Genomic DNA, 24,583 nt, shown 5'->3' on the forward strand with positions numbered 1-24,583 from the left:
AGATTATAATGCAGTATTTGTACTGCAAATGTTTGCATATTCTATTGCCGGTTTTTCTTCAGTATTTCATTGTCAGTGAGTATACAGAAATGACATAAATGGCACAGGAAAACAATGACAAGAAAAGAAAACACACGCATCTTTACGATCAGTTGGGATCGAAATCTTTGAATCGATTATATATTTATAGAGAGAGAGAGAGATTCTGTATTCTAGAGATTTATGGCTAATGTATGCCTTCTTAAGCTACCCAAGCGAAAGCATAAAACGTACATATAAAATTCACAAACTGGTGGAATTGGTTTAAACCAAAAAATTCGTATGAAATATGGTAGACAGTCACTGTCTTATTGATTACCCTTTTTATTAAATTCATGCAATGGTTCTGTCTGTCCCTTAAGACAGTGAATAATGTTGGCTTCTGCCTGTATAATCTACCCTGGAGAGCAGTTTGTAAGATACTTTTCTTTTAAAGGGACCCTTAAGCTTACTATGAAGTCAGGTTAAAGTGATAAAGCAGTGCTCTAGAAAGTCTAAGGTGTCAATATAATCGCGAACAGAGCTTTAGTAACCGAGAAATCGAGGTAAGTGCATGACACGATTTGACCCCCCAGCGACATTCCGGTGCTAGCCCGATGACGAAGGCACTCCTCACCATAATTTATGTCACTCGACTACTCGTATTAAAAAGATCATTTCATTAGGTTATAAGACGGAAGAAAATGCTACTTGTCTACTTCTGTTCGATACTAAGAAAAATAACATTTTGACGTTACCGTTCAGCAGCATGGGTGAACGAAAGGTTCCGTTTTCGCTAGACTCTGCGCCGCGCGCGCTTTGGAGTTTCAGTTGTTTCGTTATCGCGTCGTGCTGCGCTGGTTCTGCTGGCTCGCGAAACTTGCATTTGGAGCAAGCAGCGAGAATGCCACGTCCATGTGATGTCTTGGGATGCGCGAACGGTCGGCGGAACTTGGCCAAGGGCAGTTGCAGCGGCGAATCCAACGTTACTTATCACTGTGTGCCAAAGAGTGAACCTCTCCGTTCGAAGGGGTTAAGCGCCGTGCCTCTGCCACAGCGCGTTGGCAAAGAGCCGAAAAACCGCATAGTGTGCTCGCTGCACTTTCGTCCAGAGGATTACGAGTTCAACGCCGACTTACTGAAGTCGTGTGGAGTGCCTTTCAAAGCAATGCTTCCCCGTAGCGCTGTTCCATCGGTCTTGCCTGCATTCTCCGAAGCGCAAGAACAACTGCAGGTCGAAGACGGGATGGTGAGTGCAGCCTTTGGTTTTCACGAAGGAAAAGCTACAAATGGGCGAATATGTACAGCCATGACATACAGTTGCCGTCGTAGTAGCACGCAACGATGCTGGCAGCGCGAGCCCTCAGCAGCAGGTCACGTTCATCAGTGCTTAAATCGCTGAAGTGGAGCCCAGTATCGCGAGCCAATGTGTCGTTGTCAGGGTCGTTCATTGCAACGAGCGTCAAAGTTGGCGTCATGAAACAAAGAACCTGGGGCGCTATTCTGCACACGCATGGCGGCTGCACGGCCGCCATTATCCGCCATGTTTACTCTCTGATTGGCTGTCGAGAGGTCACGTGTTTTGAAATTTGTGCCGGGAAGCGGAAGTATTGCAAAATGCAATTTTGCGTTTTCATCAAGATGACGAAACGTGACGTGTAGCTGCAAATTTTATGGACTAATACATGTTTTTGGTCCTTGGCAGCTACGTTGCGATGTTACCGCTTCAAAAAAAATGTGAGCGGTAGCATGCACAACCAGTGCAATGCATGTGCAATTGTGCGAATATGTGGTGGCGATCCAAGATATGCACCATGCCAGCTTGCTGATTGGCTGAAGGAATATCTCATCACAGGAAGGGCTGTTTCGTCACAGGAAGAGCTGTTTCGTAAACGTCATTTTGACGATGCGTGACGTTGCGCTGGGCCGCCATTGCTGAGATTTTCCGCCATAATTTTTACTGCGATGAGCCGCGCGAATTATGCTAATGAGCAGCCATTTGCAATGGCAGCCGAGAGGAATGCGTATCGCCACATTTTCCCCGTCGTTTGGCGCCACGAAAATCTTTTGTTCGTAACGCCTGCTCATAGTATTTGCATCGCTCTCGGGTGGTGTTGGCATTTGTGCTTGGGGCCATCATTTTTTAAAAGAACGCGTTTATACGAAATAATATTGGTTGAACATAGCAAGCTTTCGGCAATGTTGTCCACTTTTCACTGCCGCATTTGTATTGCAATCAAGATAATGCCTTTTCGCACAATCAAAAGTTATGACAACGGCCTCTTTCTAATTTATAAAAGAAATGTACGCAAGGCGGCGCCTTGAAGTTTCCTCCCGCGGTGCGAGTAACCACCGAAATGAACAAGAGATGGCAGCGCCGGCGCTTGCGTCGCGCTAGTGGATATCTCTGGCACCCGCAACGCTATCGGTGATATTCGGCCGTTTCTCAGCCAGCCGAGTCGGGCTGAGTAACTTGCGTTTCACGAGATAGCGATAACGTGGCCTAGAACGTGCGCGCATCACCACTGGTATGTCGCGTATGTTGTCTCAAGCAAGAAAACAAGCGCGTTGGCACCAACATGCGATGACTCATTCCATTTTCCGGGTACACGCATCCTAGCTGTTGAAGCAGACGACGGCTTGTACGCAGCAGACGATGGAAGTGAGAAGCGTTTTCGACGGAATAATCATACGCTTTGAGATAGCTGCTTTATTTTTACTGCGGAGGAAAACTGTTTTGCTTTACCGATAACGCTACATTCAGTGCCTTCATTTCAGTTTCTTAGGCGAAACGTCAAGTTGGCGTCACGTTACGTAAGCAAAACGGGGCCACCAGCGCCATTTTGTTTGCGTCGCGCCTACGTCACGCATCGAAAGAAATGGCGGAATGTCCAGAATAGCGCCGGGAGGAACGCGCTGGGAGGCCGCGCTGCTCAGCCCCGCCCTCGAGGATCAACTATGGGCCGTCCAGAAGGAGCCGAGGAAGCCGCCAGGACCCACGAACTCCGGGCCGTCACCTAGGCGGGGCTTTTGGCCCTCCCCACCAACTCGCTGGGCACAAAATAAAGTTATTTCCTCCTGCTACTCCTTTGTAATGAGTGCACTCACCTATTGAATTCCGTTTGATTGGCGTAGGACATCTTGGTGAGCTCCCACTCCGTGTTGCCGGTTACCGGGAGGTCGTTCCAGAATTCACCTTCCACCAGCGCCACCTCGTTACTGTCGTACGTGTCTGACGCCATACGAAGGGTGCAGATCTGCAAGTGGCCCCCGAAGCTGAACTGAGAGCGTGCATTTATACTGACCACCGCAGACGGGCAATGTTGAGAATAGGGAAAAGGATTTCCTCCTGAAAGACAATTCCGGATCTTCAGGGCGCCGTTTCCAGCCTTGCTCTTCTTGCTAGACAAACCTTATAACAAAGAGTGAACATTTTGCTAGTACTGAAGCGAAATTTTCTTGTGTAACTCAAATAGCTATTGCTCTTTAATTATTATGACCTGTGCTGACTTTTGTTCACTCTGCTTCTTCCTTCTTACCCTTCCTTGTTTCTATCTCTATTGCCCTCCTCTCCTTCCTGAACAGTACGTAATCATTTAGACCTTTAGAGTTTCATTGGCCAGACTGTTTTTCCCCGTTCTTGGACTCTCGGTCATCAATCAATCAATCAATCAATCAATCAATCAATCAATCAATCAATCAATCAATCAATCAATCAATCAATCAATCAGTCAATCAATCAATCAATCAAGTGCTTACTATAGTGCCCAGGAAGAGCTACAGAGCCTTGGTACTGTTGCACTTCAATAGTAATACACAAGCCACTATGTACACAAAATACAAATGTGCCAGACAAAACAATTTTAGGGAGAGAAACAAACAGGGAAAAAGAAAACGAGGATGCGAGCCTAGAAGGAAGTTAATCATACAAATTGGTTATCCACACATGCGCAAAGCACAAGGAAGGAATACTGAATTATGGCATTATAGGCAGAATACTACTTAAATATGTTTTGAGGTCGACCCATAGGCCAGTGACTGCTGCAACAAGGCCATGCAGAAAGTACGTAATAATGATTATGAGTTTTCTATTTAACGTGCCAAGGAATAATCATGAGGTCCTAGTACTGGCGCACGAATAAAAACCTTTTTTTAAATATCTGCAAGAGAACATAAGTAAGGGAAAAATAAGTAAATGTAGAGCACGATTGGGTATAATTCGAGGGGAGGGAAGACATTAAAACTAAGAGACAATTATGAAAAATGTCACTTTAAAATCAATAAAACACTAGGTAACTTCGCACAACAAGGCGGGAGGGATAGACGAACAAGGCGGCACAAATACTGCGATGCAAGATTTCAAATCCGGGAACAAAACAACGAATGCAACTCAAGAGATACATATATATCAACAGCCACAAAATAAGCACCATAAAAAATTTGTATTTTGTGCACGGTTCAATGATGCTACTACTAAATTAATAATAATACCTAACAATTTAGCTATGTTTTAGTTTTGCCATAGCACATTCTTTAAGGGGCTTCCTTCAAAGCAAGGTCGATAAATACCTGCTCGTCGGTCTGGAACTTTCCGCCACCGACGGGGCAGGGTAACTTGAACTTTGCAGTGGAATAGTCCCAAACCATGCCATTGTAATCTATGGTGAGCCAATCGATCCACGGGTCGAAATCTTGGCTCACTCTGCAGAAAAAGCCAATGTTAGTCTGGAAGAGTGTGCGCGGGAGAGAAAGTGAGAGAGAGAGAGAGAGAGAGAGTGGGAGAGAGAGGGAGAGAGATAGCAATTAAATGTAGAGATGTCAACCGGACACACAGTTGTGAGCAATGTGAAAAAGAACAGCCAATTTGTTTCCAAAAGGTGGCACCTGCTAAGCACGCATGCCCCGCATAAGGGTGTTCTATGAGACTGAGGACTCATTCACTCGGGCGACTGGTAGAGTCCCGCGACCGAGTCGGTCGCACATGGTCGTAAATGGCCACAAATGATCGCTTTGGTCGCTTTGGTCGCTTTGGTTGCTTTGGTGGAAACACGACTGTTTTGGGCCAGTCGCTCACTGTTCAGTTATTCGGTGGCGCGACAGCAGTCGCAAAGCCGCTGAGCCAATCAGATGCGCAGGAACGGGACGTATATATACGCCAAAGCCTAATTTCACACACTAATAGAGGTACGCTTTGATGTGAACGGCATCAAACTCGAGACATTTCAGTGTGATGGTGGGCTGGCCTCGCTCGCCAGTGTGAACGCCGGTCGCCGGTAATCGCTCCATGGTCGCTGCAGTCACGATCCGTGACGCGGCCTCTGTCAATCACCATTGTGATTAGCCCTAAATGGTCAAATGAAAAGCTAGTTCTTACGAGTTATTAGATTTCAGTTCGCACTGCATAAGAATAATACTCGCTTACAGACGACTTCGTAGTTAAAATGTACAACTAAAGCGCGTCGGGTGAGGGAGGTGCGTGATTGAAACGAACACTCGCTTATAATGGTGAAAGAAACAAAACGTATAATTGAAGTTTCGGGGCAGCTACTCGGGTCTTCCGCGTTGCTTTTCTTCGTTGACAAGAGACCTGTGGCTGCTCCGAAGCGTCAATAATAGCGTTTGTTTCTTGCTACCTTTGGCAAGTGCTCGCCTTATTTTGATCGAAATACGAATTCGGTGTCCTCGGTCCTGTCGCTCACGATTGTCCATTCAACAAGGGGGTTTAAGAGTGGTTAATGGTTTCACAGGGGCCCAGCACCCCGTCAGGATCGACCTCGTTTGGCTTTAGTTGTATAGCTCCTGGACATTCTCGTGCATATAAGTAAACCCTGAATTGAATTGAATTGAATTGAATTAAGGGCAGAAAAGAAAGAAGGGTGAGGGAGGACCAGCTGCACACCACGCCTACAATTAATCACTGAGTCAAGCCAACTTCTGAATTCATAGGAATGCCTGCATTGCTTCGTGAGCCTTCTTCGCACAATCTTATGATCCGAGAGCCCATTTGCCTCTGAACATCGCTCTAATCCAGTCGGTTTAGCACAGCCTGAACAAGATGGCGCTCTACGGTCGTAATGAGGACAAAAAGACAAGGAGTGTTGAAATACAGGGAAAACACGGGAAAGACGGGAGATGTAAATTCAAGACGATGACCAAACGAGAACAAGGTAAAAGCGACCAACTTTTCGACAAGTGGACTTGTCCTTTTCAAGGCGACATATGCTAATACGTATGTACAGGTAGGGTTTTTTCAAAAGGGGACAGGGGGCAAGACGGGTTGCGGAGGCAACCTTAGGCAAGTGCTTAGGCGTGTTGTAGCGTCTCTTCATTGTTCCACGTGCGCAGTCATGACTGGGCGTAATGCCGTTTTAATGAGCAATGAGTCAGCTTTTGTAAAAGCCATCCCTACGGCGAGAATGAATGAATGAATATTTGATGTTTAATGGCGCAAGGGCCAGATGTGGCCAAAGAGCGCCATGCTAATGATTAATGAGTTCGCAGTGCCTGATGGGTTTATGGCCTTAATGCGCTGTGGCTGTAAAGGGGCCTAAAAGAGTTGATGTAAATTCCATAAAATGTACGAGTAATAAAATTATGGGAATGACTATTGGCGAGTACTATGAACATTAAAATGGATTGAGAAAGGATGATGCAATATATAAAATATGTGATTGTCTAGATGTATAATATTGTCTAGAGCACTAGTGCCTCACCGGGACCCTTGAAACGCAAGGGCCTACCTACGGCGAGAGGCGGCGCCATAAATTTGCTTGGAAGTAAGGTAGGACGCGCAATGAGAACGAGAGAAACAGAGGAAAGGGGAAATGCATGGAGGTTAACCAGATGGGATGATCCGGTTTGCTACCCTACGCCAGGGACAGAGGGGAAAGGGAGGTAAAGTGATAAATAAAGAAAGTTACATAGACATACAATCACAGTCGGTCACTGTCACCGCACAGTACAGTAGCACAAGTGGCTGCAGCCTGAACAGATGTTTATAGACGCGCAATGAATAAAGTGTTGTGGTTCTGAGGTATCACCTTTTATTGGCGGTTGAAGGTACCGCATACTGACGGGAAAGGAATGCATGCACGCTCGCTTACCGAGTTCTTAGTGCCCTTTAGGGAACCGTAAGCCTTATAAGTTAATCGGAAGCTGTCCATTGTGCCACATTTCATGCATAACCAGCTTAATTCGTTGCGTTCTAAAACACCATGATATATCTTATGCTTGTTAGCTTGTTATTTGTTTTGCCGAATAAAACGCTCTCCGCGTTTTCTTCAAGATACCTAGACGTCTCTTGCTACTTAGAAAAAAACTTCTAGTTGCACACTAATCTCAACTTATACGTGGGAATGTTGAAAACTTCGAATGTAAAAACAATATCTTTGGTTTTCAATCGCGCCATTTGATTCGTGCATTTGATATTCAAGTTCTTCGAATTTCTGTTTATGGCCTAATATACAGAGGTATCACAATTGCTATAGCAATGAAAACAAAAACAAAGAAAAGGTTCCTTTGCTTTGTCAACCAGCCACTTTGACTGCCAGTTTTAGGAGATCAACGATTACTGTCAGGCCTTCCTAATTCACAAGCTGTTCAGTTCAGCTGGCTTTGATTTGGCGTCACTCTGCGCTGAAAGGAAATAAATCAGACTTCTTGTAATATCTTTCCGTTTCGTATTGGACTCCACACTTGACGTACGTGTTTTTTGCATGTTCGTATTAGACTGGATTAGAAATTATCACTTTTTCGCCTATCCCTAAGACTTACACGTTGAGAAGGTCCACTTCGGGCGTCCATATTTGGCTCTTGTGAACATCGAGGTACACGGTGTCGTCGTGTTCCTCCTTGTTCCAAGTCAACCGGTGATCGTGCCAGAACTGCACCATGCAGCGAGCAACGTAACCACGAATGAGCAGGACTGACTAAAAATCCCATTTTGCATTTTTCGCTTGCTTTTTTTCGTCAGAATCATAATTTATTCTCTAAAAATTTGGTCATATTACAGGTATGTTGCATACAAAAGGAGGTCCCATAGTCAGCGACTGTCTCAGGACCTCTTGCGAAAAGAAAATTCCGATAGTTAACAACTCGAAGCAACAGCAGCATATGAATAAGATAGTATACATAGTGGAAAAAGAATTTAAAAGAACAAAATGACCAATTATTTATAAAAATACCAAGGTTTCAGTAACAAGGCAAGCGTAAGAGAGAAATTGCATAGACAAGAAAAAAATACAAGAATTTATACTTGTTTGTACAAGAGTAGTCATGAAAGGAAGAAAACCAGATAGACTAAACATTCTTGTTCTGTCCATAGTAAGTGAATTTGTTGTTCTCATTCGGTAAAAGAAAATTGTTATTATAAGCGAATATGGTGGTACTATAAATCATCAGGTTAGATGTTAAATATGTGATCGGCCGTAGCTCATAAATTACAGATCGCTAGAAGAAATGCCTAAGTTGTACCTAAAATACCTAACATTGCTAAAATATCTAAAATACCTAAGCCATACTTTCTTTAATGTAACAAATACGTGACCTTCCGGCCGGTATTATCATATTTCATTTTATTTGTTAATATGAATAGATATATATTCTTCAGACATCATGATTCACTTATACATACTTTATACGCACACAAAGATATATATAGCACTACGCTGTCATAGATCATTTGTAGACTTGTAGATTTGCCTATACAAAGATATATGGCATCCAGCCGCCATGGTTCTCTCCTACATCCTTTATTCTTGCCTACAGGTCACGTTTCACTTGTAAATAAATAAATCAAATAAACAAATGTACGGGACCACTTACCACACCCAGCCACAGGACACCCGTAAACCAGTCGCTTTCACCCCTCTGAAAGTGAGACAAATGTATTTTATTGGGTTGTTCAGCTTCCCGCGCGGCTCCAACAGAAAATGAGGCTATTGAAATCATTGGTGGCATGAACAACTTCGTTTTCATTGACCTGCACAATAAATTACTGATGGCAATTGAACTGCCGATAAACGTCATTCTTTTATTTGAATGAAAATGGAAATTGAAGGTGAAGAAAAAAAAAAACAGCCGTCCTTCCGTCCTCTTCACAGATGGTAGCCGAGCACATGACTTCTGAGTGGCCTATGGTGTAGGGCTGTTAAGCACGAGGTCGCGGGATCGCATCCCGGCCACGGCGGCCGCATTTCGAAGGGGGTGAAATACGAAAGGTTCCGTGTACTCATTTAGAGGCACCTTAATAAACCCCAGGTGCTCCAAATTATTCTGGAGTCCCCAATTACGGCGTGTCTCATAATCATATCATGGTTTTGGTCCGTAAAATCCGAGAATTTATTGTTTAACTTTCCAGTGACACTGACTAACACGGCTAAGGCTGGCTTAGATATGCGTATACGTAAATATCCAAGAAAGTGGATGGCTCGAATCATTGGGAGGTTATAGGTTTGGCTCCTGCAGGTGGCAGCTTGTCCTTTCTTCCGCTTCCTATTTCCTGCTTCTTTATAATGAATGCGAAGATTATCGCCAACCAAATGACATTCATATTTATTCCTATACTATAAGTAAACCATGCTATTCTATAAATAAACATATTGACGCAACTATATTTGGCAGAACCATTATTCAGCGGGTATGCGCCAGTGGGGACGACGCTGAAGTAGCGCGTGTTTTTAGGTGAAGCGGGGGAAACGAAGAAGACGTTGTTGTTGTTCCCTTGGACGACTGATAAAGTGCGTTTCTTGGCGGTGCTGCTACGCATACTCGTCGATCCCACGTCGTTACACTGGTGGAGGTGCTGGGTATTCTTCATGCTTGGCACCCCTTCGCGGAGCCGACGATCGAGCCCGGAATCACCATCGCGCATCGAAACACCGGTCCACCGCTTCAGTCGTCGCCTGCTAGGCTTAGCGCCCGAGTCCAGTCCGCTGCAAGAAACTTCGAGAAATCGTTTGCCTCCTACAAATAACATGGCCACCGCAGCTCCATCGCAAGTAACGCTACAGAATCCTATGGTCCCGGAGAGCTTTCATGGTGATGCCTTTGAAGACGTCCAAGATTGGCTAGACCAGTTCGAGCGCGTCGCCCAGTATAACCATAAGACCAGCTCGGCGGACAAACTCTCGAGTGTCTATTTCTATTTGAAGGACAATGCTCGTACGTGGTACGTAAACCGGGAGAGGAGCTTTGCCACGTGGGACGACTTCCGCGCACAGCTGCTGGATACCTTTTCAAGCATCGACAGGAGGGAAAACGCGCAGCGTCTCCTTGAAATCCGCGTTCAAAAGCCCAATGAGAGTGTTGCTATGTTCTCAGAAGACATGGCCCGTCTTTTCCGTAGGGCAGACCCAGACATGCCAGAGGAAAGAAAGCTGCGATATCTCCTGCGAGGAGTGAAGGAGCAACTGTTTGCCGGCCTTGTGAGAAATCCACCGACAACAGTGGCACAGTTCACAAAAGAGGCTACAGCCATTGAACGGGCCCTGCATCAACGATACCGCCGGCATGACATGGGCAACTCGACGGCGAACACTTCCGTACTGGCTGCGAGTAACGACATGTCTCTGCGTGAAGTTGTCCGCGAAGTGGTGCGAGAAGAGCTTCGGCAGCTCGGCTTTGTGGTTGCGCCTACGGAACCGACGCCAGCGTTATCTTTTGTTGCTGATGTCGTCCGGGAGGAAGTCCGGCAAGCTTTTTCAGCGCCAGACTGTGGCAACGTTCCGCGGCGCCTCACTTATGCGGAAGCTGTCCGCCGTCCACTCAACGCAACTTCAACGCCGTTGACACCCATAACTACAACACCACCTACGCCACAAATAGAGCCGACATCGTCACCCTCGTCGACTCTACCGACCCCGCCGATCATGCCAGCACAAACAACGCCGTATTTTCGACATGCGCACGCCACCCCTTGGCTCCATGGAGAGTTACCGCCGAACTACCAGCGCCGGAAAACCGATTTGTGGCGCACCGTCGACCGTCGACCAGTGTGCTACCATTGTGGTGAAGCTGGACACGTCTACAGAGTTTGCCGCAAATGGAACAACTATCGCGCCGCTCAACAACCAAGCTTTCCTGCCAACTATGCTTATTCTCCGTACGACGGTCGACGCGCTTACAACGACGCTCCTGTGAACAGTCAGCCACCAAATACGACGACGTCCCGACCACGTTCTCCTTCTCCATCTCCGGCGCGCTACAATTCGCCGACTCGTCGCAGCTTTGCCGACGTCACTAGGGGCAGATCGCCTAGCCCTCGACGGGGAAACTAGCCGCAGCGACCTCCGGGGGTGAGGTTGCCAATACTCTAACTGCTCCACATCCCCCGTTATCGACGAACGACGACGTGAAGACTACATTGACGAAAAAGACGCCCAGCACAACGACGAATACGACGAATAGAAGTACGAAAGACGTAACTGACATCGTCAGCGCCGAGCTCATCGTTTGCATTGACGGTCACGAAATAGCCGCTCTGGTTGACACTGGCTCCCATTTTTCAATCCTTAACTTACAGGTCGCTGACAAACTGAGGAAGGTGAAGACACCATGGCACGGGCCCAACATAAGAACCGCCGGAGGTCAGTTGATGACACCTGTCGGGAAATGCACGGCCCGACTCTTAATCGCCGGTTCAACCTTCGTCGTCACCCTCGTCATCCTTACTGAGTGTTGTAAAGAACTTATACTGGGCATGGATTTTCTACGGGAGTACGGCGCCGTGATTAACATCCGTGACAGAAGCGTCACTTTTGCTACGAGTTCGGATCATGTCACCCATGAGAAGCCACAACAACCTCGCTTACGTATTGCCGCGGACGACGTCATCCTTTCGCCGCGGAGTTGCTCCCTCGTACAGGTGCGCTGTGACAGCCTGCAAAGTGGGACTGGAGTAGCTGAACACATCAGTGCGCTAGCACTGAATTGCGGTGTGTTCATTGCCAGAGCACTTATCAATGTAATCGACGGAAGCGCCGAACTCTTGCTGACAAATTTTAGTAGGGAGCGCCGACACATCGTTAGAGGCACTGCTGTCGCCTATTTCGACGAAGTGACAGAAATACAAGACTGCCACTTAGCGCAGGAGTCGGCCTCTACAGTCCACACAGCTGCACCTATTGTAGACGTTAATCCGACGTTAACGGCCGTTGAGCGGAATCGTCTGCTTGAGCTCATCAAGCAGTACCAGGGCTGTTTCTCCTCTGCGTCACGAGTTGGTCAAACGCCCCTTACGAAACACCGCATCATTACTGATGTCGACGCCAGACCCATTCGACAAAACCCTTATCGTGTGGCCCCAAAGGAACGCGAAGCGATACAAAAACAAGTGAAGACGATGCTAGAAGATGGCGTTATTCGACCATCTAATAGTCCGTGGGCATCACCTGTAGTTTTAGTGAAGAAGAAGGACGGTAGCCTGCGCTTCTGCGTCGACTATCGGAAGCTCAATCAGGTCACAAAGAAGGACGTTTATCCGCTGCCGCGTATTGATGATTCCTTGGATAGGTTGCGAAACTCGTGCTACTTTTCCTCAATGGACTTGAAAAGCGGTTATTGGCAGATCGAAGTGGATGAGAGAGACCGTGAGAAAACAGCCTTTGTGACGCCTGACGGACTTTATGAATTTCAGGTACTTCCTTTCGGTTTGTGTTCGGCGCCAGCAACATTTCAGCGTCTAATGGACACTGTGCTCTCCGGACTCAAATGGCAAACATGCCTGGTGTACTTGGATGACGTGATTGTCTTTTCCGCAACGTTCGACGAACACTTACGAAGGCTGAAAACTGTTTTTGAAGCGATACGCTCTGCCGGTCTTACTTTGAAGCCTGAGAAGTGCCATTTTGGTTTTCATGAGCTCCAGTTCCTCGGTCACGTCGTCAGTAGCCAAGGAGTCCGACCTGATCCGGATAAAATTGCCGCCGTCGCTAATTTCCCGATTCCATCAGACAAAAAAGCCGTGCGACGTTTTCTGGGACTCTGTGCATATTACCGGCGATTTATTGCTAATTTCTCGCGTATCGCATGGCCGTTAACACAGCTCACCCGAGACGATATTCCTTTTACTTGGGGCGAAGACCAGCAGCGGGCATTCCACGAGCTCCGGCAACGCATGCAATCGCCTCCCGTATTAGCACACTTCGATGAGGAAGCCCCGACGATATTGCATACAGACGCTAGTAATGTCGGTCTAGGGGCGGTGCTAGTACAATGGCAGGGCGACAGCGAAAAGGTGATTGCTTACGCCAGTAGGACACTATCCCGAGCCGAAGCTAACTACTCCACCACTGAAAAAGAATGCCTCGCAATGGTATGGGCAGTTCTGAAATTTCGTCCGTATTTGTATGGTCGGTCTTTCACCGTCGTTAGTGACCACCATTCCCTCTGCTGGCTCATTAATTTGAAAGATCCTTCCGGCCGGCTCGCACGCTGGAGTCTTCGACTCCAAGAGTTCGACTTTGTTGTTACATACAAGTCGGGAAAACGGCACGCAGACGCCGACTGCCTTTCTCGGTCTCCTGTTGAGCCGGCAGCACAAGACGATGACGACACGGTTTTTCTGGGACTCGTGGATACTGCCGATCTTTCACGCCAGCAACGGGATGACATTGAATTGCTGCCGCTTATTGATTACCTCGAAGGACGAACCAACCGCGTGCCGAGGCTCTTTGCAAGAGGGGTGGCATCATACTGCTTGCGTCGCAACGTCCTCTACAAGAAGAACTTCTCGCCTAGCGGCAGCAACTACTTACTTGTTGTTCCATCACCGCTTCGACGTGAAATCTTAAACGCCTGCCACAACGAGCCGACTGCTGGGCACTTGGGCTACACTCGCACATTGGCACGGATTCGGCAGAAGTACTACTGGCCGAGACTTACTGCGGTCGTTAAACGCTACGTTCAGACATGTCTGGATTGCCAACGTCGTAAACCGCCATCCGTCAAACCAGCCGGCTTACTGCACCCTGTTGACGTACCGGCCACACCATTTGCACAAGTAGGCATGGACTTTCTGGGCCCCTTCCCGACGTCTACTACTGGTAATAGGTGGATAATCGTTGCCACGGATTATCTCACTAGATATGCCGAGACAAGTGCCCTGCAACGGGCAACAGCAGATGAAGCGGCACGATTTTTTCTGGAATCCATCGTTTTAAGGCATGGCGCTCCCGCAGTAGTCGTCACGGACAGAGGTACTGCGTTCATGGCCCAGTTTTTAGATATCGTTCTACGTCTAAGTGGTACCGCCCACCGAAAGACAACAGCGTATCACCCTCAAACAAACGGACTGACAGAACGACTCAATAGGACATTGGCTGATATGATAAGCATGTACGTAGATGTAGAGCATAGGAACTGGGACGAGGTTTTACCTTATGTCACCTTCGCGTACAATACGGCTCGTCAAGAGACCACTCGCAAGACGCCCTTCAGTCTCGTATACGGCCGTGAGGTTACAACAACATTAGATGCAATGCTCCCTCATGAATTTGACGACAACGAAACGGGTGCTGAAGAGATAACACACCGAGCAGAGGCAGCTAGGCAGCTTGCGCGTCTGCGAATCCACGAACAGCAGGACATTGACGCCAGACGCTACAATCTTCGGCACAAAGCCGTAACATACAACATCGGCGACAAAGTGTGGGTCTGGACACCTATTCGACAGCGTGGGCTCTCTGAAAAGCTCCTACGTAAATACTTCGGGCCCTACATAGTTCTCCGACGCATCAGTGACGTCAACTACGAAGTCGTTCCTGACAGCTCGCACTGTTCAAAGCGCCGACGGCATTTACCCGAGGTCGTTCACGTGCTGCGTATGAAGCCGTACTATGAGGACTGCCAAGACTGCGCAGTTCTTTACCGCTGCCTTCCAAGCCTCTATCATCGGGACGATGATCTTTTCTAAAGGGGGAGCAAATGACGCAACTATATTTGGCAGAACCATTATTCAGCGGGTATGCGCCAGTGGGGACGACGCTGAAGTAGCGCGTGTTTTTAGGTGAAGCGGGGGAAACGAAGAAGACGTTGTTGTTGTTCCCTTGGACGACTGATAAAGTGCGTTTCTTGGCGGTGCTGCTACGCATACTCGTCGATCCCACGTCGTTACAATATTTTCCCCTTACATTTACATTGTCTTATGTCTTCGTATATGCACTGTTCCTCAGTTCTGATTCTTCTCACTCTTGGCGCACTACGCCCTCTACCGCTTCCTCCATTTTTTTTTGTTAACCACTTTCGTCGGCAATCAGACTCTCCTCGACAAACCAGAACTATTGCCGAACATTGAACCTATAGTAATGGCGGCAATGGATGAAGGTTAGTGCAACTTTCTATCTACTCTCTGCAAATGCTTTCATCCAAAGCCAATATACTGAAGCCACTATTTCAAAATTCCGTTAATCACCTTGATACCACCACCACAAGTTGCTGAGTGCACCGAAATTTTTCATTGCGGTAGCAATTATACGGACACTCCAGGCGCGTTACTAGTGTCGCCGTCGCCGTGAGGTTCCATATGAAGTCCAAGGGAAATAAAATCATCGCCACGCGCCGTATGTTGTATGTGCGAATGTAAGCGTCCGAGGATGAGCTGGCGATGGCGGCTCAGTCTTGCACACGAAAGGGAGGAAAGCGAGGAGGAAGCTTGTCGCACTAGTACCACTTAAAACACGGGAAATACGGGAGATGGAAATTCAAGGCGATGAGCAAAACGAGAACAAGGTGAAAGCAGGAGCCAACGTTTCGACAAGTGGACTTGTCTTATTCAAGGCGACATATGCTTTCCTCGCCACGGTATATATAGGTGGGGTTCTTCTAAAGAGGAGAGGGTGTAGGGCGAGAGGGTGCGGCAACGAGGGAAGGTGTGTTAGCGTGTCGAGTTGATAGTAAAGGAATGCTGTGCACAAGGCCAAGGCCAAGGTCACCCCCACCCCACCGGTATGTCCATTTAAAATGACATCATGGGCGTCCCCTTACGTCTCGAGACGATGGACCGAACGAACTCGTACTTCGCATTTTCTTCAGTGTGTTAGTATGATAGGGAGTAGTACGGTAGCGAATAGTCTCTGTAAAACATGTTTGTACTGTACAAAACAGCAGCAGCCAGAAACTAGCAAAATTAAGGGGGGGAGGGGGGGTCAGATAAAGCGTCCCTTTCAGAGAGCTTGAACAGGACACTAATGGTGTCGTTGTCCTGTTTTGTGTCCCTGTCCCGTCGGCGTTCTCTTTAGCTCTGACTCTACGCATAGCTGTTCCCTCATCCATATCCATAAAAAGAGAGAGAGAGATAGAAAAGTCCGATGATGTTATTACGGGTACAATAGCAGCGCGCACCGCACGTATGGCCTTGGCAGCGTTCGATTTTTCTACGTCACTGCAACGTGACAGTATGACAGGCAGAAGGGGTCAGCCTGAGGCTCGTTAGTCTATAGAGCTACTCCAGGCCAGGAAAAGAGGTAGAGGGAAAGAAAGTCGAACAAGATGGGTGAAAACCCTTGGCCGAAACCTAGGCGGGGTCCAGGCCCACCCCACCGTATCGCAGGGCACTCAATAAAGTTATTTGAATGAATGAATGAATGAATGAATGAATGAATGAATGAATGAATGAATGAATGAATGAATGAATGAATGAATGAATGAATGAATGAATGAATGAATGAATGAATATCACTGACGATGACGAGAAAGAAAAGAGGCAAGGGACATGACGGGCAAGTGTGCAGCCTAATGTCCAGACCCATAATGGAGCGCCGGTGTGGAGGCGCATCTGGCTTTAGGGCCATCCATCAAATCGATCACATGGGACCCTTTGGTTTAGTAATGCTTTCTTACGACGTGCATGATGCTCTTGAACGCAACGGAAGCCTTTATGACTGTAGGCTCGGAGGTGGAGTTCGTGGGCCTGGACGTCGCGTCGTAGTTCCTCTCTTGAAAGAGCAGCCGCCGAAGGCGCTGCGCAGTCCCTTCGTAGCTTCCGTCATTATCGTTTCCTGCGAACAATAACAGTACGTTTCTTTTTTTGCGGCTTTCGCTTGCGACATACAGGCCGGCATTTCGGTATTATTGTTGAACACACAACACAGATACTTAAACAAGCGCACCAAGCACGCACATAGGCAAACACATGCACAAAAACTCGTGCAAGCAAACAATGCCCCCCCCCCCCCCACACACACACAGACTCAAAAGCACAATACCTACAGGCAGGGTGAAACATTCACGCAATAAGGGCACCGTCAGAAAGTCGAATATCAGCTCAGTTTCAGCTTGTAGCCGCTGAAACAATACAGCCACTAGGTAGGCCCCTTACAGCAATACACGTAGCATGTTCTAAACGTTCTGTCTGTTCCCAGATCCCGTGTCCCATGAACTTTTCACCCTGCCTTGCATGCACACAGAAAAAAAAAAAGAATCGTACACCCGGCACTCTTCCGTCACCTCGCCAAGTACAAACCCAAAATCAAGCGGACCAGATTTTGATGAAAGGAGGGCTCAGGCGAGCAAGCGCATTTCTTGTTTTAGCCCAGAAGCATTCTCCACGAAAAGAAGCGTTCCCGCTTCCCGTGGAACTTCTCCGCATCGCTTGGACACCCACCAGTTGCTACGCGACGTGCCCAGGGCCAGCATTGAGCACGCAACGGCTACGACCAACTCTCAAGTTAACACTTCTGAACTTGAAATATACTTTCAACAGTTGCCTGTACGCGTAGAAAATCTCTCGTGTAATTCTTAAGCGTTTAAAGTAAAAAAAAAAAGAAACGTTAATCCTTCTGCTAGCAGCAACAATTCTACTCTGAGGAGCGTTTTAAAAGCACCAATGTCACTTTCAAGACTTTCTCTCTAATGTATCTAAAGATCTAAAATACTCCAGCACGTTCCTGCCAATGCTCACTTTATTTTTACGAAGTGTTATCTTTTGATGCGCGTCAGTGACTCGAATACGGTAAACGTATTAGTTCGTCGACCACCATAAAAAAAAATAAGTCGCCCGACATCGATACCTTAAGGCATTCCCAAAGTATCTGTAACATCGAAATATCTCAATCGTGCGCATTCCCTTGAATTAGACTTAATTGAAACCATGCGTATATTGTTACGCCCGACCGGTCTGAAACGACTTACGGTTGAATAACATTATTAAGTTGCGAAGCACAATTAAGAGAAATTTAATGTACCTTTCCACAGTGCACCTAACTACGGCACACACTTGTAACCTTGCCATTCATTACCCCTGACGTGCCCAGTGTCGTCTACAATATCGATTGCCTCAGTTCCAATGGTTCTGTTATTAAGTATACGTTGACATTTCGAGAATGTTTTGGAGCTAACTTTATGCAGTGCATTGCCCACTGCATCTGCTACAAATAACAGCTTATAAATAAAAAAATAAAAGTAACATGTACTAATTGGTACACCTTATCCACTTACAAAAGCTACAGACGTATTACTAGTGTACGATCCGTATCACCATTACCTCATCCGCATGTTGGAAACAGTACAGGGGGGGGGGGGGGGGGGGGTATTCTGCAAGAGTCCACCTAGTGGACTTTCCATTTCGGCCGCTTCTGATTGGATGCAGTTGTACGAGCGAGGAGTATACGAGTGGCCCTAGCCAATCAGGAACGGCCGAAATAGACAGTCGACTATAGATGAACTCTTACAGAATACCTCCCCAGAATAGAGCAGCCAGAATCATCTCGCGCGAGTACGACCGTCATTGCAGCATTACGGGAATAAAACAAAACGTTTCACTTCAGCTATTGGTAAGCCGCCGTGCTATAAGTGTTTTATGTGTTATGCACAGGTACATTTACAGCTATAAGTCTCACCCGCTGCCGATTCATTCACTCGAATGCAGGTGACGACGTCTTCACAGTACGCCCAGTTTCAAGTGCATACACGGTCAAACGTCAGCATTTAACGCATCTGCATTGCTCCGGGCTACTGAACATTGGAACGATCTTCCGGACCACATAGCATTTACATCAAACCGCGAAACATTTGGCACTAACCAGAATGCGCTGTACTCCTAATATTGTGTAATAATGTTTCAGCGTACTGTAACTAGGCAACCTTTGTATGTGCTACTTATGTCACCTTTGTATCTGATGTCAACTTTGTATATTATGTTATCCCCGTTAGTCAATACCTTTCAATGGGTCTATATGGTGTCGTGAAATGTAAATAACACACTCAAATGAAAGCCTTAAGTGCGACTGTAAACTGCAGCAGTTGACCCAATGGCGAAGACAACGACAACGATCCCGACAACGATAACGGTAACGCCATGCATGATGCGGAACATTTCATCATGACGGGCAACGATGGCACCTTCGTGACGACTACTACACAACAACCATGACGACGATGATGGTGCTGCACCAATTTGTTTTCTTTATTTTCCCTTCATTTTTGTGACATAAGGCACAATTAAACCCGCGTGAAATACCTGTATATGTGTTTCTGGTACGTGCTGTTCTTTCTTGTGCCTTTCATCATGCAAAAATTAACAAGTATAAAAATAAACGAATACGTTCTAGTAGTCATCGTCGTCGTTGAGGTCATGCGCTTTCTTGCAACGACTACTCGCAAAGCCGCGTCGGACGTCTTCGCTGATGAATGGGTTCTAAAGGAGACACGGCGAGCGCCATTGTAAACACGTCGTTGTCGAGACAAAAATGTGCCTGCTTACCGTTTCGCGCAGCCAGGACAGTGCCGATAAATAGAGCAAGGTGAACGAGCGAGTTGTGAACTTCCATCGACGGCTGCTCAGCTGGCGTCTCGCCGAGGAAAGAACGACCGTATTACGCCTCACGGCACTGCTGAAAGACATCGTCGACTTCCCACAGGAGGCGTTCGGTCGTCTGTCTTCGGTTTCAGTGATTCCCGCGCTCTATACCGTATCCTCCACTGAATAGGTCGCCTGCGTCTGTCAGAACTAGCAAACTTGGATAACTTTCGTCAATGGGTCGGACCTTCGTATTTCAAGAAGCCCGCCAAGGGACGCTGCTCTGATGAGCACGAAGTCCCGGGTTCGATGTCGTCCTCGATGGCTGCATTCCCGCGGTGTGTGGACGCAGAAATACGCGTGTGCCAAGGAGTCTGTAGAAGTGCAGACGAATCGAAAATCGATTTCGAGCGTATACATGAAACGACGCTTAGACAAAACGCCGGATTCGCGGAACACTTTTATTACGTGCGACGCATTCTTCCTAATCTACTGTTCCTAAATAAAAAAATGATCTCGAAGTATGCGGTATGGTCCACTCTTAAAGGGAACGCATAGTTGGCATTTAACTAATTTAACTATAACGTACCATCGACCTCGTACGAATAAACGCATTTGGTGTGACCTCTTAGAGAGATCCATACAGGAAAATTTTGGTCGAACAAGAGAGCCCTCAGCGTTGTCCAACGTTTTGACAGGAAAACAGGTCTTCCGCGAGGCTTGGTGGTGCAGGCCTTGACAGAGAAGTCCTGTTGCCAAAAGCTGGTTGAGGATTTTACTGTTAAGCGCCTGTTGAACACTTGCAAGCCTCTATTTTCCCCATGAACATTTGGTCTCGCTTGGATTTCCGTACTTGTAAACAACAACGAAAAAACACATTCTCGAGGGTATTTCTGCCAACTCTCCCCATTTTCCGCTTTGCGGTGCCTTCATGTCGAAACTGCGCTTAAGCTCATCAGTGCGAGATTGCATTTATTGGGCGATAATTTAGGCTACCACCGGTCAGTCGCCATAGAAACCAAGGATAATACAACAATATTTCTATGAATCCGCATTAATTTATTGTCCAGCTCCTTGACAGCTCGTTTCCTTGGTGTTCTGTTGTTCTGTGTTCTAGACTCAAGACCTTATGTCAGAACTGTTCAGTGTTTTACACACACGAATAATTCGCTTGATCGCGTAATCTCTAGCCCGTCAGTAAATCAGAACTAAGCCTGTTCCCTTAATCTACATGACGATTGGTTAAGAAATACTAACAACGTGTAGTTATTTGCGGTGTTGCAAAGGTTTTCTTTTTATTCCTAATGTTTTGAAAACCGTCGAATCGTTAAAATTAGAACATAGGTGAGACCAGTCGTCGGTGCTCAAACTGTAGCCGATAAAATTTCGTCACATGAACGTTAATATAAGAATCAGTGAAGGCGTTCAAGGCTAGAGGGGCGCAGTTTAAGCGTATCCATTCACTGCCCATCGATACAATGCTGAATGAACCTCCGTGATGGTTACGAAGGCAAAACATAGGGCCAGATTCCCTTCTAGTGTTGTTGACAGAAATATATCGCAGCCACCGTGGCCTCCGAGATCACAACGGCGAAAGGTGCGTCTCTTCGATCTCTGACGCCACGGCAGCCACTTTCTGAGTGTCCCCGTCGAGGCCACATGGATGCTGCCATTGAGCATCACTCGATTATGTTTTCACAAGATGAGCTACTTACACACACTTCGTTTCCATATATATCGGCTTTTTAGACGTAGACGATCTTTATCTGTGCTAAAAAGAGAACATTTCAACCCTCTTGTGGTGTCGGAAAAAACAGACTTTGTAAAAGCACAGCGGGGTTTTTTTCTGGGAACAGTCGTCCTGTATAAGTTGAACAGAACAGAACGACTAAGTGCATAAAATGCACACGTTATTAGACGGGAGTACCCTCTCCCCGTGGTTAACTGAAAGTTGTTGAAATTCGGGTGGTCCTTTGAATTATCACTCTCTCTTTTTTTTAAGAAACTGTCCATTGAGTTACGGTGGTGTATTGCGGGCGCAGTTGGAGAGATGGCCGAAAGCGCAATCTCCGAAATTCCTGCGCCTGAAATACTGGCTAGCGTCAGAGCAAGCTAAATTAGTTATTATATTACTTGCTTCTACTGAAGCAGTTTCGTTTTCTGAAACTTGGAAGTGGATTTTCATGACGTAATGACTGCGATAACAGACTGGATTCCTCGGTTCCTATTATTCCTGCAACAGCAGCACGCGAACGTAGCCAGAAGAAATGCACCCTGCGCTCTTGCTTGCCTTCATACGCAACATCACCATCCACCTTTATAACAACGTCAGCAAACTTTGCTATTTGTCATGAAGTCAAGATGACGTCGAGGATGCCAGTTCCGGCATTTCGAGATAAACTGTGGTATCAAAATAAAATATCCTATAATCACTAGAGGCCGTACAAATTACGGCTATATGACGCCTACGCTACTTCATTATCTTCTGTTCAAGATAACTACGATCTATCTGCCAAACACTTTCAAACAGGTAATAAAGAAGGGTTAATTATCACTGACCTTCAGTGACAATAACATATGTTATACCTTTGTATTCGACTGTTATGGCTATGTTGTTGTCAAGTGCTCTTTTTTTCTTCTTACGTTTACCACCCACAATCCTCATTCGCATAATGTTGTATTTGCATTTCATGCTATCTATATTGCGTGTGTACCATTATGTTTGTCACACGCATTGTACCGACTGAAATCCACTGCTTTGACTTCGTTTATGTATTCAGTTCCAACTTTCTCCAACCCGATATGAGTGGTGCACATTACATTTTGTTCTGTTTTATGAGGGAGCCGAGTACGCGTCATGCATATCCGCCTTGTCTTCACTTCGTCTTTCTTTGGAAGGGAGGGAAATAAAAAAATAAGGGACTGATCTCACAAAGCTTTCTCGTTCGTGTTCTTTGCCATTGACCAATCACCTTACCCAATAATATATTTCAGCATCAGGACTGGCGGAAATTTTTCTGTTACGAATAATTCTAGCACAATTCCTCTTTTATGAATACGGACCCAGTTCAATTCAAGTGTTTCTCTGCCCGCATACTTGTTAATTGCGAATCATTTTAAGCGCAAGAAACGTGCTGTACACGTACGGGTACACAGAAAAGGAAAAGAGATAAAAATTTAACAGGCCATTTGGATGGACTCAATAAGAAGCTCCTGGGCAGTGCAGCAAACGTCCCTATGCTTGTATCCCGGATTAGAGGATCCAAGCGAAAGAATAACAGGTTTTGCTGAATGCAGGTCAATTCTTCGAAGCGGTATGGTATGGTATGGCAAAACTTTAATGAAGTCCTGCAGATGATGAGTCTTGACGAAACGGGCCGCACTCACGTGGGAACCGGATGACCGAGCCTCTCGGCTGCATCGTGGGCCTGCTGGACAGCCCAGAGTTGGTCAGTCAGAAGAGGGCTGCGGTAGCTTCAAAATAATTAGATAGGAGAAAGTAATGAATTGTTTCTTCCTCATTACAAAAAAAAAATGAGCACGAAACGGAGGGCACCGAATCCGACCAGTGTAAATACAATTCCCGGGAGAGAACGCGGCAACGTAACTTCGTGAGGGAGACCTCAAACATCCTTGTGTCGCAGCATTCTCAAGGTCAGGGAAACACCGAGTGCTTATCATACGAAGAAGCAGTGGTTAACCTTCTCAGGCGTGCCCCGTCGCCCTTCTGTTTTTTTTTTTTTGCGTAGTGCCAATCACAATGACAATCACAACTCACGCGCAGAAGGCCTCGTCCTTCTGTGTCCGGAAATTCAGCTGTGAATTAATAACCTGCCACGTCGTTCCAGTTCCCAGTTCGCGGGCTATTCTTTGCCAGCGTAATTAGACCAGAGTTGGTGAGTGGCGACTCTGGAGTTGGAATCGTTCCGGTATTATTCCACATTTTTAAAAACCTGGGATGGAATGGGAATGAAATGAGGCCACCAGTCTGGTAGCTGGAATTGAGATGGAATGTGAGCTCGAGATTCCTAAATGGGAGCGATCGCTAAGTGTTCATTTCAGGCGAGACTACAAAACTGGTAAATTTGACAATGATATTGAACTCCACTTGGCTACTTTGTTGCATTTCTAAATTTTCACTCAATACGATTCTTTCACCCCAAGCCTATAGGCGACTACCTCTGCCGCGGTAATTTTTTTTTTTTTTGCACCATGTCGAGTACACAGGAGGCGTGCTATGTGGCGGCCAAAGAAGTGCGCAAAAAATTATGCTCAATAATATACCAGTAAATTCGAAACGAAAATAGGCAGCTGACTTCAGCGATTTCTTCGGCTCCGAGCTACTTTACTGCAACAGCAGCTTCTGATACAGTGACGACTAACAACTTAATTTTGCTCGTCTGTTTTCTTCTCTGAAATAGTTGCACTCCCCCTCCCCCACTAGAAATACGATATAACATTATCTTGTACTTTGCCTTACTCGAAAGACCAAAAATTAGAGATGTTACAGGGAGCAACACCCTGAAGACTTAAGAGGCCGCAAAGCGTCTTGGTTCTCATAGAGTACGTTACGTTTTTTATGTTGTTGTTGCGCTCGCAAGCACAATTATTGTCAGGATGGATAGTTGGGCGTGTTGCTTGAGCATGATATGAAATGAAGGCGCTAAAACGACGGTGGAATGGTGGACAGCGACGGTGTGTGTGTGTGTGTGTGTGTGTGTGTGTGTGTGTGTGTGTGTGTGTGTGTGTGTGTGTGTGTGTGTGTGTGTGTGTGTGTGTGTGTGTGTGTGTGTGTGTGTGTGTGTGTGTGTGTGTGTGTTCCTTCTTCGTCCA

General features: G+C 46.6%; 1 protein-coding gene across 1 annotated transcript in view; it reads right to left on the reverse strand.

The window, feature by feature from the left end:
- LOC142557579 (acetylcholine receptor subunit alpha-type acr-16-like) overlaps positions 1–19,838 on the reverse strand; it is a 21,624-nt gene extending 1,786 nt beyond the window's left edge. The window contains exons 1-6 of the mRNA XM_075669535.1: positions 19,715–19,838; positions 16,855–17,012; positions 8,842–8,886; positions 7,792–7,901; positions 4,588–4,720; positions 3,127–3,275 (exon numbers count right to left, since the gene is read on the reverse strand). Of these exons, the coding sequence (XP_075525650.1) occupies positions 3,127–3,275; positions 4,588–4,720; positions 7,792–7,901; positions 8,842–8,886; positions 16,855–17,012; positions 19,715–19,781 (662 nt within the window). The 5' untranslated portion in view covers positions 19,782–19,838. The remainder of the gene's footprint in view (positions 1–3,126; positions 3,276–4,587; positions 4,721–7,791; positions 7,902–8,841; positions 8,887–16,854; positions 17,013–19,714) is intronic.
- Between the last annotated feature and the right edge of the window lie 4,745 nt (positions 19,839–24,583).

Source organism: Dermacentor variabilis, chromosome 9 (genome assembly GCF_050947875.1).
Source record: "Dermacentor variabilis isolate Ectoservices chromosome 9, ASM5094787v1, whole genome shotgun sequence".
NCBI lineage: Eukaryota > Metazoa > Arthropoda > Arachnida > Ixodida > Ixodidae > Dermacentor > Dermacentor variabilis.